Source organism: Pimephales promelas, chromosome 15 (genome assembly GCF_988280905.1).
Source record: "Pimephales promelas chromosome 15, fPimPro1.hap1.1, whole genome shotgun sequence".
Taxonomy (NCBI): domain Eukaryota; kingdom Metazoa; phylum Chordata; class Actinopteri; order Cypriniformes; family Leuciscidae; genus Pimephales; species Pimephales promelas.
This window is the reverse complement of record NC_142783.1, coordinates 32345814-32359357: the sequence shown is the minus strand read 5'-3', so window position 1 is coordinate 32359357 and position 13544 is coordinate 32345814. Positions and strand designations below refer to the sequence as shown.

The window sequence follows — 13544 nt, the reverse complement described above, 5'->3', positions numbered from 1 at the left end:
ACAGTTTTACTCATTTTAAATCCACTAAATTAGACATTAGGCAACATTTCAATACAGAAAAGACTTTTCACATGTTATACTTTGACAGTTATAAATGTAATCCATTCCAACTCTAGGTCTAGCCTACAGTATATCAAAATAATGAAGAAGTGATCCCTTTGTGCAGAACATTTCAGAGTGGATTGTTTTGTGAATCTGTTTCATGAATGCAGTGCAGGCTTCGCATTAGCTGTTATTAAAGGAAGTGCAGACTACATTTGACCTGACAGCAAACCCACAGCTTGTATGGGAACACAGAAAAGTACTCTGGTCAGTTCATTTTACATGAGAAGAGAGTGTTTACATCAGGTTGTATTAGGCACATCAGCAAAAAACAACTTGTTTCATAGGGGTCAGGAAAAAACTGCTTGGTTGACAGCACTCTAGCCGATATGGATGATTGATCTGGAACGCTCCAATTTGGAGATTCGGCTCTAAAATGATTACGCAAGCATGTTGCTAGGCTAATAAGACAGAAAACACATGACGAATTTTAGGGAAAATACAAGGTCCAAGATCCCAAGCAGGTGTAACACTAATCACCATTGTGGTGACTTAAAACCAATTACAGTACTAAACAATATAATTTCTTACAGTGCACTGTAAAAAAATTGCCAGGAATTTAGGATTTAAGAGTATTATTTTACAATAAACGAATGTAGTCAGAAATGTGAAATTAATGCATTTTGGGTTATTTTCTTACAGATTACTGTTAATCAAAAGCAAAATTACTTTGACGTCACAGTAATTTATAGTTCTTGATTTACTGTAAATTTGCATTATAAAGTTGTCTTCAATCATGATTGCCTTCATTTCGAAGGATGCATGCAGCTTTGGAAAAAAAAGGGTTCATTGGGATTCTATATGAAGCATAGGGTTCTTTACTCAACTCCAAAGAACCTTCTATTCTAAAAAAGGTTCTATAATGACAAGAAAGAACCCCTTTGGCACAAAGGTTCTTTATAGGCTATTATTCGTTCATATATTACATTAAATCATTGTTTATTGTAGTAACTAATAATGAATGAACCCAAAAGGTTCCATATAGAACCTTCTTCCTGGTTACAAAGAACCCTAAAGGGTTCTTATTATTGAACCCTTAAAGGATTAGTTTACTTTTGAAAAAACTTTTGCTGATAATTTACTCACCCCCATGTCATCCAAGATGTCCATGTCTTTCTTTCCTCAGTCGAAAAGAAATTAAGGTTTTTGATGAAAACGTTCCAGGATTTTTCTCCTTATAATGGACTTCCATGGGAACCAGGTCCAACCGAGGTCCAAACGACAGTTATAACAGTTACAGATGCAGCTTCAAATGTCTTTAAACGATATCAGACGATGAATAAGGGTCTTATCATGCGAAACGATCGGTTATTTCAAAACTTATTCCAAAAATGTAACTTTTCTAAGGACAAATGCTAGCCTTGCTCTATTCTCTGAGGCGCGTTTGTAACGTCACGTAATACGTAATTACGTTCAAAAGGTCACGGGCGACGTAGCCGGAAGTACAGAATCAAAATCGTCCGACATCGTTGTTTTTCCTTTTAATTCCTTTTTTTGTAAACGGTGTTTGAGTTAGTTTTCACGTTCAACCTATGCGTTCAACTTGTAAACACTGACTCTGTACTTTCGGCTACGTCGCCCGTGACCTTTTGAACGTAATTACGTATTACGTGACGTTACAAACGCGCCTCAGAGAATAGAGCAAGGGATCGTTTCGCATGATAAGACCCTTATTCATCGTCTGATATCGTTTAAAGACATTTGAAGCTGCATCTGAAACAGTTATTAACTGTCTTTTGGACCTTGAACCATCCGGTTCCCATTGAAGTCCATTATATGGAGAAAAATCCTGGAATGTTTTCATCAAAAACCTAAATTTCTTTTCGACTGAGGAAAGAATGACATGGACATCTTGGATGACATGGGGGTGAGTAAATTATCAGCAAAAGTTTTTTCAAAAGTGAACTAATCCTTTAAAAAAGGGTTCTGTGTAGAACCTTTTAGGGGTTCCAATTTAAATACATAGCGCTGATAGAACCTTTTAAGGTTCTATATAGAACTTTTTCTATATAAAGTGTAAGTATACTGCAGATCTATTGTGTCCTTGATCTTCGAAACCACACTCTTAAATGGCGTTTCTCCACCCTGCTTGTTCCAAATGAGGCTGAGAGAAACGATTCAACAAAGCCTGCGACAAGTTCTGGATGTGTCACACGCCTCCTGCACCCACCATAGTGGCAATCTAAGGGAGAATTGATGACTTACCAGATGGCCAAGGACACAGATTTTATTGGCCATTTATCCTCATTTAGACCCCTCACTTATCTAATGTCTTAATTCCCTGAATGTGTGATCATATCCCCTTTGACACTCGTTGAAGCAAACACTTAGAGTCGATCAGTCACAATGACCCTGAAAATGGCTGCAATTAAACTCGGAACATCGCTGGTTTCAAGTAATAGTTTCCTTGAGTTTCCCATTCACATCAAACAACATCACAAACCTTAATCGGAACAGAAAACACAAGATGACAGCATTTCACAAACTGAAATTGCTCTACATGCATACCTTGTGTTTTACACACTGTCAGATGATAATAAAAAATAAAAAAAAAATTGCTCGCTTGTCAGAAAGCTTTTGCAGAGATTTCCATGTCATCAGGTAAGCCATTTTTTTGGCATAAACCTTTAATGAAGCTTCTGAAAAGGCTGTTTTATTTCAGTAGATCTCTACTTGGTTTCAATGCATTTTGCTAAAAACTCCTTATCCTGACAATGTCACCCATTCGTTATATATAGTGGTGCTCAGAGGCTTAGAGACTATTATGCAGAACGTTTTAGCTCTGACATGATTCAATGTACTGTGTAAATGATTAAAAGACCTTTTCAAGGGACAAAAGGGTCCTTTAGTTTTAAATTACCGAATCTACACTGAACAAAATTATAAAACACAAAACTTTTGTTTTCACCCCCATTTTTATTATGGGGGCAAAACCATATTTGAGAGAAATGGGCCTTATAGAGAAAGTCTTAGATCTGTCAGTTCGGCTCATGAAAAATAGGGGCGAAAACAAAAGTGTTGCATTTATAATTTTGTTCAGTGTCTATAACTGGATTATTTGTTAGGTTTGGAATACATTTTCCGCAATTGCAGAACTAATAAATAAATAAGTAAAAATCGTATTGTCGTTTCTCTTATGGCCTCTCAAGTTCCTGAGAAGGACATTTAGACAAATGCACCATAAAAAACTGCAAATGGCATAGTTTGTAATTACTCAAGAACTTTTTGCCACAGCTGAGCTCTCTCTTTCTCTCTCTGGTCTCCACACAACAGATAGTCAGGCGGGTTAGCCTTTAAATGCTTTCAGCCACGAGCGTTTACAGCCCATAAATTTGTTCATTCAGAATGGTCAATTATTCCCCCAGCTTTTTATATCCCCCTCAATTGGTCCACAAGATCATAAAGGACTTGGATGGTGGGATGACCATGCTTCTTGAGTGGGAATATGTGTGCCAAGAGAGCATCCTCTGCATCTGCTGACCAGCGTCTCTGCTTCCACACTGATCCAGAAATCACTCCCTGCAGTGGTCTCAGATGGCACACCAATGGACTGCACACATTCTCGTACATTTGATCCATATTGCACAGATGGCTTGACAATGACAATGTCTGAAATCACCAGTTCCAAACTGATTAGCTTAACCCCTAAACACAAACCTCAGCTTTTTATCAACATTCACTCTTAGAAGAAATGGTTTTATCCCCCGCTTCATATATGGAACTCCAAAATGGTTCTATATAGAACCATTTTTTTTGGTAAAATGTTCTATTGGCCAAGTACGGAACCCCAGGGTTCTATATAGAACCCAGAGGAACCCTTTTTAAGAGTGTATAGAACCTTTTAGGGGTTCCAAATGCATAGCGCTGATAAAACCTTTTAAGGTTCTATATAGAACCTTTTCTTCTAAGAGTGTCACTACCACCTCATTCATTTTTCTAAGCTAGACATAGTATTCCTCAATCTATTCATTATGAACTAAATGACAATAAAAATATAATAAAATGATTAAAGAATGACTGATTTATATTCAATGCTATTTGCACTTCTGGGCGAGTTTGCGCCTGTGCGAGAAGAGAAAGGGTTGTTACTAGGGCTGGGTATTGAGACAAATTCGATTTCGATTCACAAGCTTGCAATTCGATTCGATTTCGATTACGATTCGATTATATTATATATCGATTATTTTGGATATCAGTTACAATGAATGGCAAATTTTCTCAAGGGAATCAAATCTCTTAAATGCTGTAAACTATGGGAGTCTAGTTGTAGCCTACTAGGCTTCATTAGCCTAATATGAAGGTAATAATGAACTGTTTTGTAGCTATACAAACACTTAAATTACACTTTTATTTATTTTTATAATAAGAAGATTATATGAAATATAAACATTTAAATGGTGGCTGTCATAAAAACTTGCCAGATTTATTCAAATATGCATTAAATATTGAAGAACACTAACGAGTGTGGACTAACGAGTTTACGTGGGTTTTCTGAGGTAAATATGAGGATACATGACATTGATTACAAGCTGTTTAACTGACGTCTTTCCACGGTTGAAACGCTGATTGAGCGAATCAATGTGACGTGATATGGATTTCGATAAGTTGTACTCTATCTTTAACACACTTTCAGATGCTCATTCATGTTTATTTCGCGCTGTGACTGGTATTATTAAGCCGGAAGAGAGATCAGCGCTACTGCTTCTCTCTCTCGATCTCACGCCACAGCACCAAAACGCTATTTATGTTTTTGAATTTCTAAAGAAAATGGACGTAATTTGAAAATTGAGACTTTGTTTCATATCAATAGTAACAAAGGACAAAGATTATTGCGATTTTTTGGATGCGTGCAGCCGCGATACAATGTCTTATTCATTCAAATGAAACAGGATGACGAATCGATTCTTGAAGTTTAAGAATCGATATTGGTTTGTAAAAATGAGAATCGATTAATATCGAGAAATCGATATTTATTACCCAGCCCTAGCTGTTACATTTAGGAAACCCTAATATCATGGTATACTCCGGAGTTACGTTTAATGAAAGCTGCTGGAAGGCAATTAGGACGGCAGTACAAAAAAAAAATCTGACCAGACGGTACACAGGCTTCTCTACACTCCACAACAGTCTGCTTTGCTCTGAATACTGCACATAATAACGCCTCTAAATAGCACATAAAACGAAACAAACTGTGGCTTGTCAAGTTGGTAAGACAGTTCCGTCCTCTTCAAGTGAGCAGGTCTTGAACTTTAACGTATGCCTTTAACAAAAAGTCCAAAATTAAATAAGCGGCAGACAGGTCAGGATCAGTAAATTTACAGATAAAATCAAATGTGTCATTATTAGCTTATTGTTGTTACAGCGAATGATTAGCCTGAGGTTCATGCCATGATTCTCTATCTAACACAGTTGTGATTGCTGTTACGTAGAGAAATGATTGAACGCATTTGCATGCATAGAGAAAAACTCACGGAAAGGAATTTGCTTGCTGATGACATTATGAAGGAAAAATGCACAATACAACTATAACTGGCGAGGTTAAATCGCTTCAGTAGGGGATAAAATAAGTGGCTGATTCATTCTAGGTGTTGCAGTTAGATGTACCGCTTGATATGCTTTTGGTGGCAGGAAGACCTATAAAGAGAGTGTGCATTCAGTTTATGAGGCTGTAATGTCACTGTGACCCCGGCCTCCTTTAGCACACGAACTGAGATTGAGAGCTGGGTACCACATGGGGGTTAGCTGAAACACTGCCAGGTGGTCGTTGGAATACAAATGACCACTCACAGCTTAGCCTTAGAGTCAACAAAAACCAAATCACTGAACTATCCATGTTATTCTGTAATATTTCAATCTATTTCTATCCCATTCTTTAGTTAGATTGTTACCTTAAAGCAGGGGTCGTATGCCTCTGACATAAAATATACTGTTAGCACATATTTCAATAGACGACTTTAGACAATCTACCTGGCAATTGCATGCCAACTAACTCTCATTAGTATTAGTAGACTACTTAATATCTGCTTAATATCTTAAAGTCTTTATTTTGATAATTTGCTAACACGTGTCAACTTATTCTACTAGTACTCTAATATGAGAGTTAGTTGATATGTAGTTGCAGACTAGTATAAAGTGGACTATCAAAGTGTATTTTCTTGAAGTGATAAAAGTATTTTCATAATTTAACACATTTGCATGTTTACCCTTCTTTTATGTCGGTTATTGTTCAAATTTCATGCAGGAAAGCAAATAAAATATTTGTAACAAATAAAATATTATAACACATTAACTAATGGGACTATATTGCAAAATGTAACCACGTATTGTATCTTTTTGTAAGGGTTTCATTTTTTATATACATTGTAAAAAAAAATATTGTTGGTTTAACTTAAAAAAGTAAGTAACCTGGTTGCCTTAAAATTTTAAGTTGAACTGGAAAAAGAGAGTTAATACAATGAAGGAGATTGATTTAATCATCAGAAACTCAAAATTATATGTTATCTGAACTAAATAAATTATTTAAGTTGATTTGACAAAAGAAAAATGTAGTGATTATATATATATATAGTATATTGCTGCACGATTTAAACAAAAACAACAAAAAAAATGATTATTTGACATATATTGCAATTATGAACTGCGGTTACGATGTGACAAATATTTAATCTCATTAGAAAATGTTTTATGCTGCTGATTTAAAGAAAAATCCCCACAAAAGAGAGACCAAGTACATTTTCATATATATATATTTTAAAAATTATATTAACCTTTTAAAATGATGAAAACGTGTCAAAAATCACAATTTAAATTTAATTTAGATTCGGGCCAAAGTATTTATTTTAATTTAAAATTTTATGATTTAATTAATTATTAGCCCCAGCATTTGCCTAATGAGCTCCAATTGGGAAACACTGTCATGAAGACATATTTGACATCCTTATGCTTTCTGCGTTAGAATTCTGCACAATATTACAAATCTTCAGAAGCCAGATCATGGACAGTGGGAAATGTAAACTGGTATTCATTAATTGCTATTACCACAGTGTAATCAAGTTTATAAGGTAATATCAAACTACTTATTGGAGTTCTTCGAATCCAAACCAATTATTTTAAAACTTAATTTATAGTAGCTACTAAGTGAAATTCATTTTAGACTCACATTTTTTCATCCCATTCTATTCTGCATTCGTCTGATAGATTTATCCTTCCAGAGTCAAGTCCATTAGGCAGAATGATGAATAGGTTTATTTTCAGCATTATGTTTGAAATATTCACCATGGCTCCATATTTATGCACCCATTTGACCGCTTTATGGCCTGTGCTCACCTCATGTCTCCTATCGGCCTGTCAGATACCCCGAGGAGAACCGGGCAGGGGGATGCATGAGTCACGAGTCAGTGCTGACAGATGGAGGAGACGCAGAATGATACGGACAGACTAAATAGAAAACATTGCGCACCGACAGCCGCATCGCCCAAAAAAATATTAATCTTCAACTCCACCATTCTTGTTTTTTTCTCTTTGTGTAAACCTCTGACGGAAATCAATCTAACTCTCATTTCGTTTTAGATGAATTCTGTTGCTAAATGTAGCGCGCATAGTCTGCTACGTCAACGGGCGGCAGGAAATGGCATGATGGGATTTGAGAGGCTATCTGAAAGGTGTGGACAGGATCCTAGAACTCGCGTCTTGCACCATCAATTTTTACTATCACGCATTCCAGCATATTATGACAGTGGGCCCAGGGGATCTATTAACAAAATGTACAGATGAGTGCCAGCTGCACTAGATCCAGATACAAGATATGAGCCTGTAAACGTTAAGAGTTACTTAAAACAGCATCATATATTATTTGACAGAGTTTGTTTAAACTTGGACTTACTGGTTTTATAAGCAAATGTGACTAGGATAAACACGTTTTGTTTTGATAGATGCCAGCTATTACTTTGCATAATTGTGTAAAAATGATATACCGGGGTCATAAAAATAAACAATGAATGCATGACTTTGGCATTGGAGGAAGTAAGTGCATAAAATAAGTGCACTTGTCCTGCACCATTTGTGTTAAAGACAAGATTGCTAGCTCATAAGCCAGCTTTATGGGGAGATATGTGACATTTATTTTCTAACTCTTCAATGGGTGATGAATATCTCAAAGGCCGAAACTGGACGAGGAACACAAGTGAGGGATGGAGATTTGTGGGATGCACATCCAGGGCACAAAGCTCCCGTTCCAACACATGCCAAAGATGCTCTATTGGGTTGAGATCTGGTGACTGTGGGGGTCATTTTAGTACAGTCAACTCATTGACATGTTCAAGAAACCAATTTGAAATGATTCGAGCTTTGTGACATGGTGCATTATCCTGCTGGAAGTAGCCATCAGAGGATGGGTACATGGTGGCGATAAAGGGACAGAAACAATGCTCAGGTAGGCTGTGGCATTTAAACGATGCCCAATTGGCAGTAAGGCCGTGTGTCCACCAAAGCGTTTTTAGCCAGCTGAAAACGCTAGACGCTCTGCTGAAGACGCCGTGCTTTGGGCGCTTGAGAGCGTTTTGGCAGCGCAGCGTTTTTTTCCGTTGAGGCGTTCCGTTGCTATGATACAGAATATCCGCAGCAGTTTGAATGTTGTGACAGTTGGTCGGTGTGGCATTAGTCCCGCCCCTCCTCCACTGTGATTGGATGTCTGGGTAAAAAGTGACAGTGATGAGCACTGCGTTTTATCCAAAGTTGAACATTTTTCAACTCCCAGCGACCAGTAAAAACGCGGCGCTCGGCGCTTCAGCGTGAAAAAAATGCTCAGCGCCTCGGGGGCGTTTAAAAAAACACGGCGCTCACATTGAAAACAATTTAAAACATACGCCAGGCGCGTGGAAAAACGCTTTGGTGGACACACGGCCTAAGGGGCCTAAATTGTGCCAAGAAAACATCCCCCACTTCATTACACCACCACCACCAGCCTGCACAGTGGTAACAAGGCATGATGGATCCATGTTCTCATTCTGTTTACGCCAAATTCTGACTCGACCATCTGAATGTCTCAACAGAAATCGAGACTCATCAGACCAGGCAACATTTTTCCAGTCTTCAAATGTCCAATTTTGGTGAGCTCTTCCTATTTGTAGTGGAGATGAGTGGTACCCGGTGGGGTCTTCTGCTGTTGTAGCCCATCCGCCTCAAGGTTGTGCGTGTTGTGGCTTCACAACTGCTTTGCTGAATACCTCGGTTGTAACGAGTGGTTATTTCAGTCAAAGTTGCTCTTCTATCAGCTTGAATCAGTCGGCCCATTCACCTCTGACCTCTCGCGTCAACAAGGTATTTTCGCCCACAGGACTGCCGCATACTGGATGTTTTTCCCTTTTCACACCATTCTTTGTAAACCCTAGAAATGGTTGTGCGTGAAAATCCCAGTAAGTGACCAGATTGTGAAATACTCAGACCGGCCCATCTGGCACCAACAACTATGCCACGCTCAAAATTGCTTAAACCGCCTTACTTTCCCATTCTGACATTCAATTTGGAGTTCAGGAGATTGTCTTGACCAGGACCACACCCCTAAATGCATTGAAGCAACTGCCATGTGATTGGTTGATTAGATAGTTGCATTAATGTAAACAGGTGTTCAATCTTGAAAAAATCTAATATGTGTTCAAGACCACTTGGATATTCCACATATGGGACACTTGACATGTTTTGGCAAATATCCACCATGCTTTGTTTTGTATAAAGCATGGTTGAAGGAGCATCATTGTTTAGCACTGCATTATTACTCAGGGCTGGGAATGCATTTATATAGTAATGTTTTGATGATTGTACCTCTCAGTCTCAGCCAAATGCAAAATAACAAACATGCCAGCCAACCCATGAAACACCTGGTTATTCCTGAATGTAACTACTGACCTCAGGTGTTATAAAATGCCCTTTTGTTTTATCTTATTTACAGCCCTCTATCCGCCAGACAAAAGCTGCCAGTCTCCTGGCACACATGCATGGCAGCTGTGCCAGGGGCTTGTTTTGGCAGAGAACCACGGCAAAACAAGAGAGACTATTAGTCCTGGTGTCATGGCAGTGGAGTGGGGGATCAATCTCGATTTTGGAGTGCTGGGAGTTCTGGGTGATAGCAGTGTTCAGCCAAGACCCCCTCGGAAACAACAGCATGCAACAGATGCTGTGGAAACATTGCAATCTATCAGTTCACCAGTAGTGGTGTGGGTCATTCACCTTCATCAAAGTTTGCCCGCCTGAAAATATAAAGCTCAGCTGAGACGGCGTGTCGGAGTCTCCCACCGGCCTTATTTGAATTCATTTGCAAATTTCTGCAGCCAGGAGGAGATTGGAGCTTTGCACACCCCATTAAAGTTGGAGCCATGTTGTGTTCAGCTATCTAGGTCAAATCAAAATGATTTCAGCGTGAAGATTGAGGTGATTTTTTTGAGCAGCGGGGAGACTGGAAGCAGTGACATCGTTGTGACATCAGAGAACCGCTGTGTTCATTTGTAACTCAAGACCGAGCGACTGCTTTGCTTCACAGATTAGATCAAAGCTGGCAATGTCAGGCTCCATAAACCAACATTCAAGACTTGTGTACCCTCAGGAGGCTTTCTTTTTGTAAATATTGGACGGTGTGATGCTACTGAAACATGCGTGAATGTGATGACAAAGAAGAACCGCTGTTTTACTCAGACCCTCAAAATCTAGACCACCCCGTCGTCTAAATCACGTCGATGGATGGCGGACGTTTTCAGCTCCCCGGCGCCAAACATAAATCAAGGAAAGCACGGCCAGTGGAGGGACACTAATTACCCAGGCATAAGGGCTCAAGCTACAGCCACTCCAGCCTCAATCTCCACACGTCAATCACCCTGAATTGGACACGAGAGGGAATGAGATTTGAGGGCTATATGGCGGAAGAGAAGCGTTGCATAAACAGACGTTTGTGACAGCTCTTGGCAACAGCACAGCAAAATTATGCCAGACATTCTGACCTCTGACAGAAACTGTGGCTGTTGAGAGACTTTCATTGTTTTTTGAGCCATATGGGGTTACTGACAAGGCCTAAAAGAGTATTAATGAAGCTCTCAGTGATGATATGTGGGATATTTTGGGAGTGATTATCATAGTTATTTGGTAACACTATACAATAAGGACTTATTTGTTAGCATTAGCTAACATGAAGACAACACACACCAACATGGGGCGAACATAGTGATGGAAAGACCAACTGAGCCGGGACTCGGGACTCGGGACTCGAACTGGGTATCTTCTTGGTGGAAAGTTGTCATGATTCCTCTGTGTTCAATATTTATGGATTTTTTATTTTGTCTTATTGTGCCCGTTTTAATTTGCTATGCATTTAATTCCTGTTTCAATTGCTGTCTTGTAAGGCTGCGTTTAACACTTTTAGACATTGTACACTCACAATCCCTAAGCACTACCCCTCTGGGAAATCCCCACAGCCATTTTGAAGTGTGTTCAACTTCGTCAAGTGGACAAGAGAAGTTTATTTGGACAACAACGCGACAGGGCACTAAAAATTAAAACTACTTGCTCTACCTCAAGATCCATTCGGCCTCTTTTCCCTGACCGCGTCCAGATTTTTTTGTTTGACATCTTCTTTTTTTTTCAGTCCAGATGAAAAAACAAAATTCATCTTCATCTATTTGTTTACCACAAGCACACGCTGATTATTCTTCTATACTAAATTGAGTTGTAGTCTATGAAGTGAGATTTTGAGATTGCACAGCCTGTAGCAGGCATTAGTGTTTGTGTGTTCATGGATTAAAGACTGTCTGCTAAAAGATCTTCACCTCTCCTCGCCCCTGCTATGCCCATGACAACAGTGCTAAACAGTTAGTGAGTTATATTAACAATTACAGTTAGTGCATTCATTTAGGTTTTTAGTGTTGTGTATTCTAGGCTATATGGTCAGATGTTAATCTTGTAATTTTTTTGACACAACATTTTATTGTGTAGAATGGGGTTTGGATTTAAACATTTGTACTTTATTCTTATTTTACACACCTATAATGTTCTTAATAATATTCCAGTAACGTATTCAGCCACTATACTTATTTCCTCTACACAACTTTAAATATGATCATATACTGCAGTGCAAGGAATACGTTTATTGTAAATGGCACTTTGGAACATTCTCAACAGCGATGCACTTAACCAAGATAGAAAAGCATCGAATGTCTCTTAACGGTGGATTATGAATACTTGAGCCTGACAGATTTTCTGAGCTATATCTTTGGAACATCCTTTTAGTTGTGGCTTGTTACATCATTTGTAATCCTTACAGCGTGACACTTACTGCAAGTTCAAGACCAGGCCGTCAAAAGCTATGAGAGCGTGTTGGGAATGAGAAACAGACTTTTATGCACACTGACAGCCAACTGCCTGCATTCATCACATCCTAGAAGAGGCTGCTTTTGTTTCTGACCGCACAGTTCAGGAAGCTTCATGATACTGATGCCAGGCGACTTACCTGAAGTTGATACAGGATCCTCAGGGAAAGTTAGCTCTTCCTCTGCTATCCAAGAAAAGTTCCAGTATTTGGGGCCGGAGGTCGGATTCCCTGAGTTTGTGGATAAGGGTCGTTCTGCAAACAAAAGTAAAATTTTCCGTCAAGGGCCTTTGCAAATATACAGCAGTGTCAGAATATGACTGCTCTATGTGATACAGGCTTTATCTCAATTTTAGAACATCTTAGACCAGGTTTAGCTCCAACCTTGATTAAACTCACCAGCCTGTACCTTTCATGCAGAGATGGTCTTATTTTTGAGACATACAAGGGTCTGTGGCTCTACCATTGGAGAAAGAGTGAAGCTAACTTGGATCACGTGTGCCTTGATAACCAATATAACTTTACAGCATTGACGTCATTGAATTTCGTTCATAGTTGTGCGATAGTCAATCACTGTTTGCAGATACCATAGAAATGAATGAGTGGTGTCGTGAACTGAATCATACCTGTCGCGCAATTGTTAGATGGTCCTCACTGCAAAACACGAAATCAAGGGGGAGGAGTTGAATCCAGATCCAACTCCTCCCAGTTTACATTTGCCTAATCCTACCGATCTCCACCCCCTGATCCCTAACCCCACCCCTAATTCTACCCATCTCCACCCCTGATCCTTAACCCATCTCCACCCTCTGATCCCTAACCCCACCCCTAATCCTACACTCTAAAAAATGCTGGGTTGTTTTAACCCAATTTTGGGTCAAATATGGACAAACCCAAAATGTTGGGTTAAAAATGTAATGTAAAAATTTAACCCAACGGCTGGGTTAGTCCATATTTGACCCAAAGTTGGGTTAAAACAACCCAGCATTTTTTAGAGTGTACCCATCTCCGCCCCCTGATACCTAACCTCACCCCTAATCCTACCCATCTCTGCCTCCTGATCCCTAACCCCACCCCTGAACCAACCCATCTC

The 13544-nt window shown here is 39.1% G+C and overlaps 1 protein-coding gene across 2 annotated transcripts in view; it reads right to left on the bottom strand.

The window, feature by feature from the left end:
• Window positions 1-13544, bottom strand: part of alk (ALK receptor tyrosine kinase) — a 419464-nt gene that overhangs the window by 246139 nt on the left and 159781 nt on the right. For both annotated transcript variants that reach the window (XM_039665984.2, XM_089120560.1), the window contains exon 2: window positions 12593-12706. In XM_039665984.2, the coding sequence (XP_039521918.2) occupies window positions 12593-12706 (114 nt within the window). The remainder of the gene's footprint in view (window positions 1-12592; window positions 12707-13544) is intronic.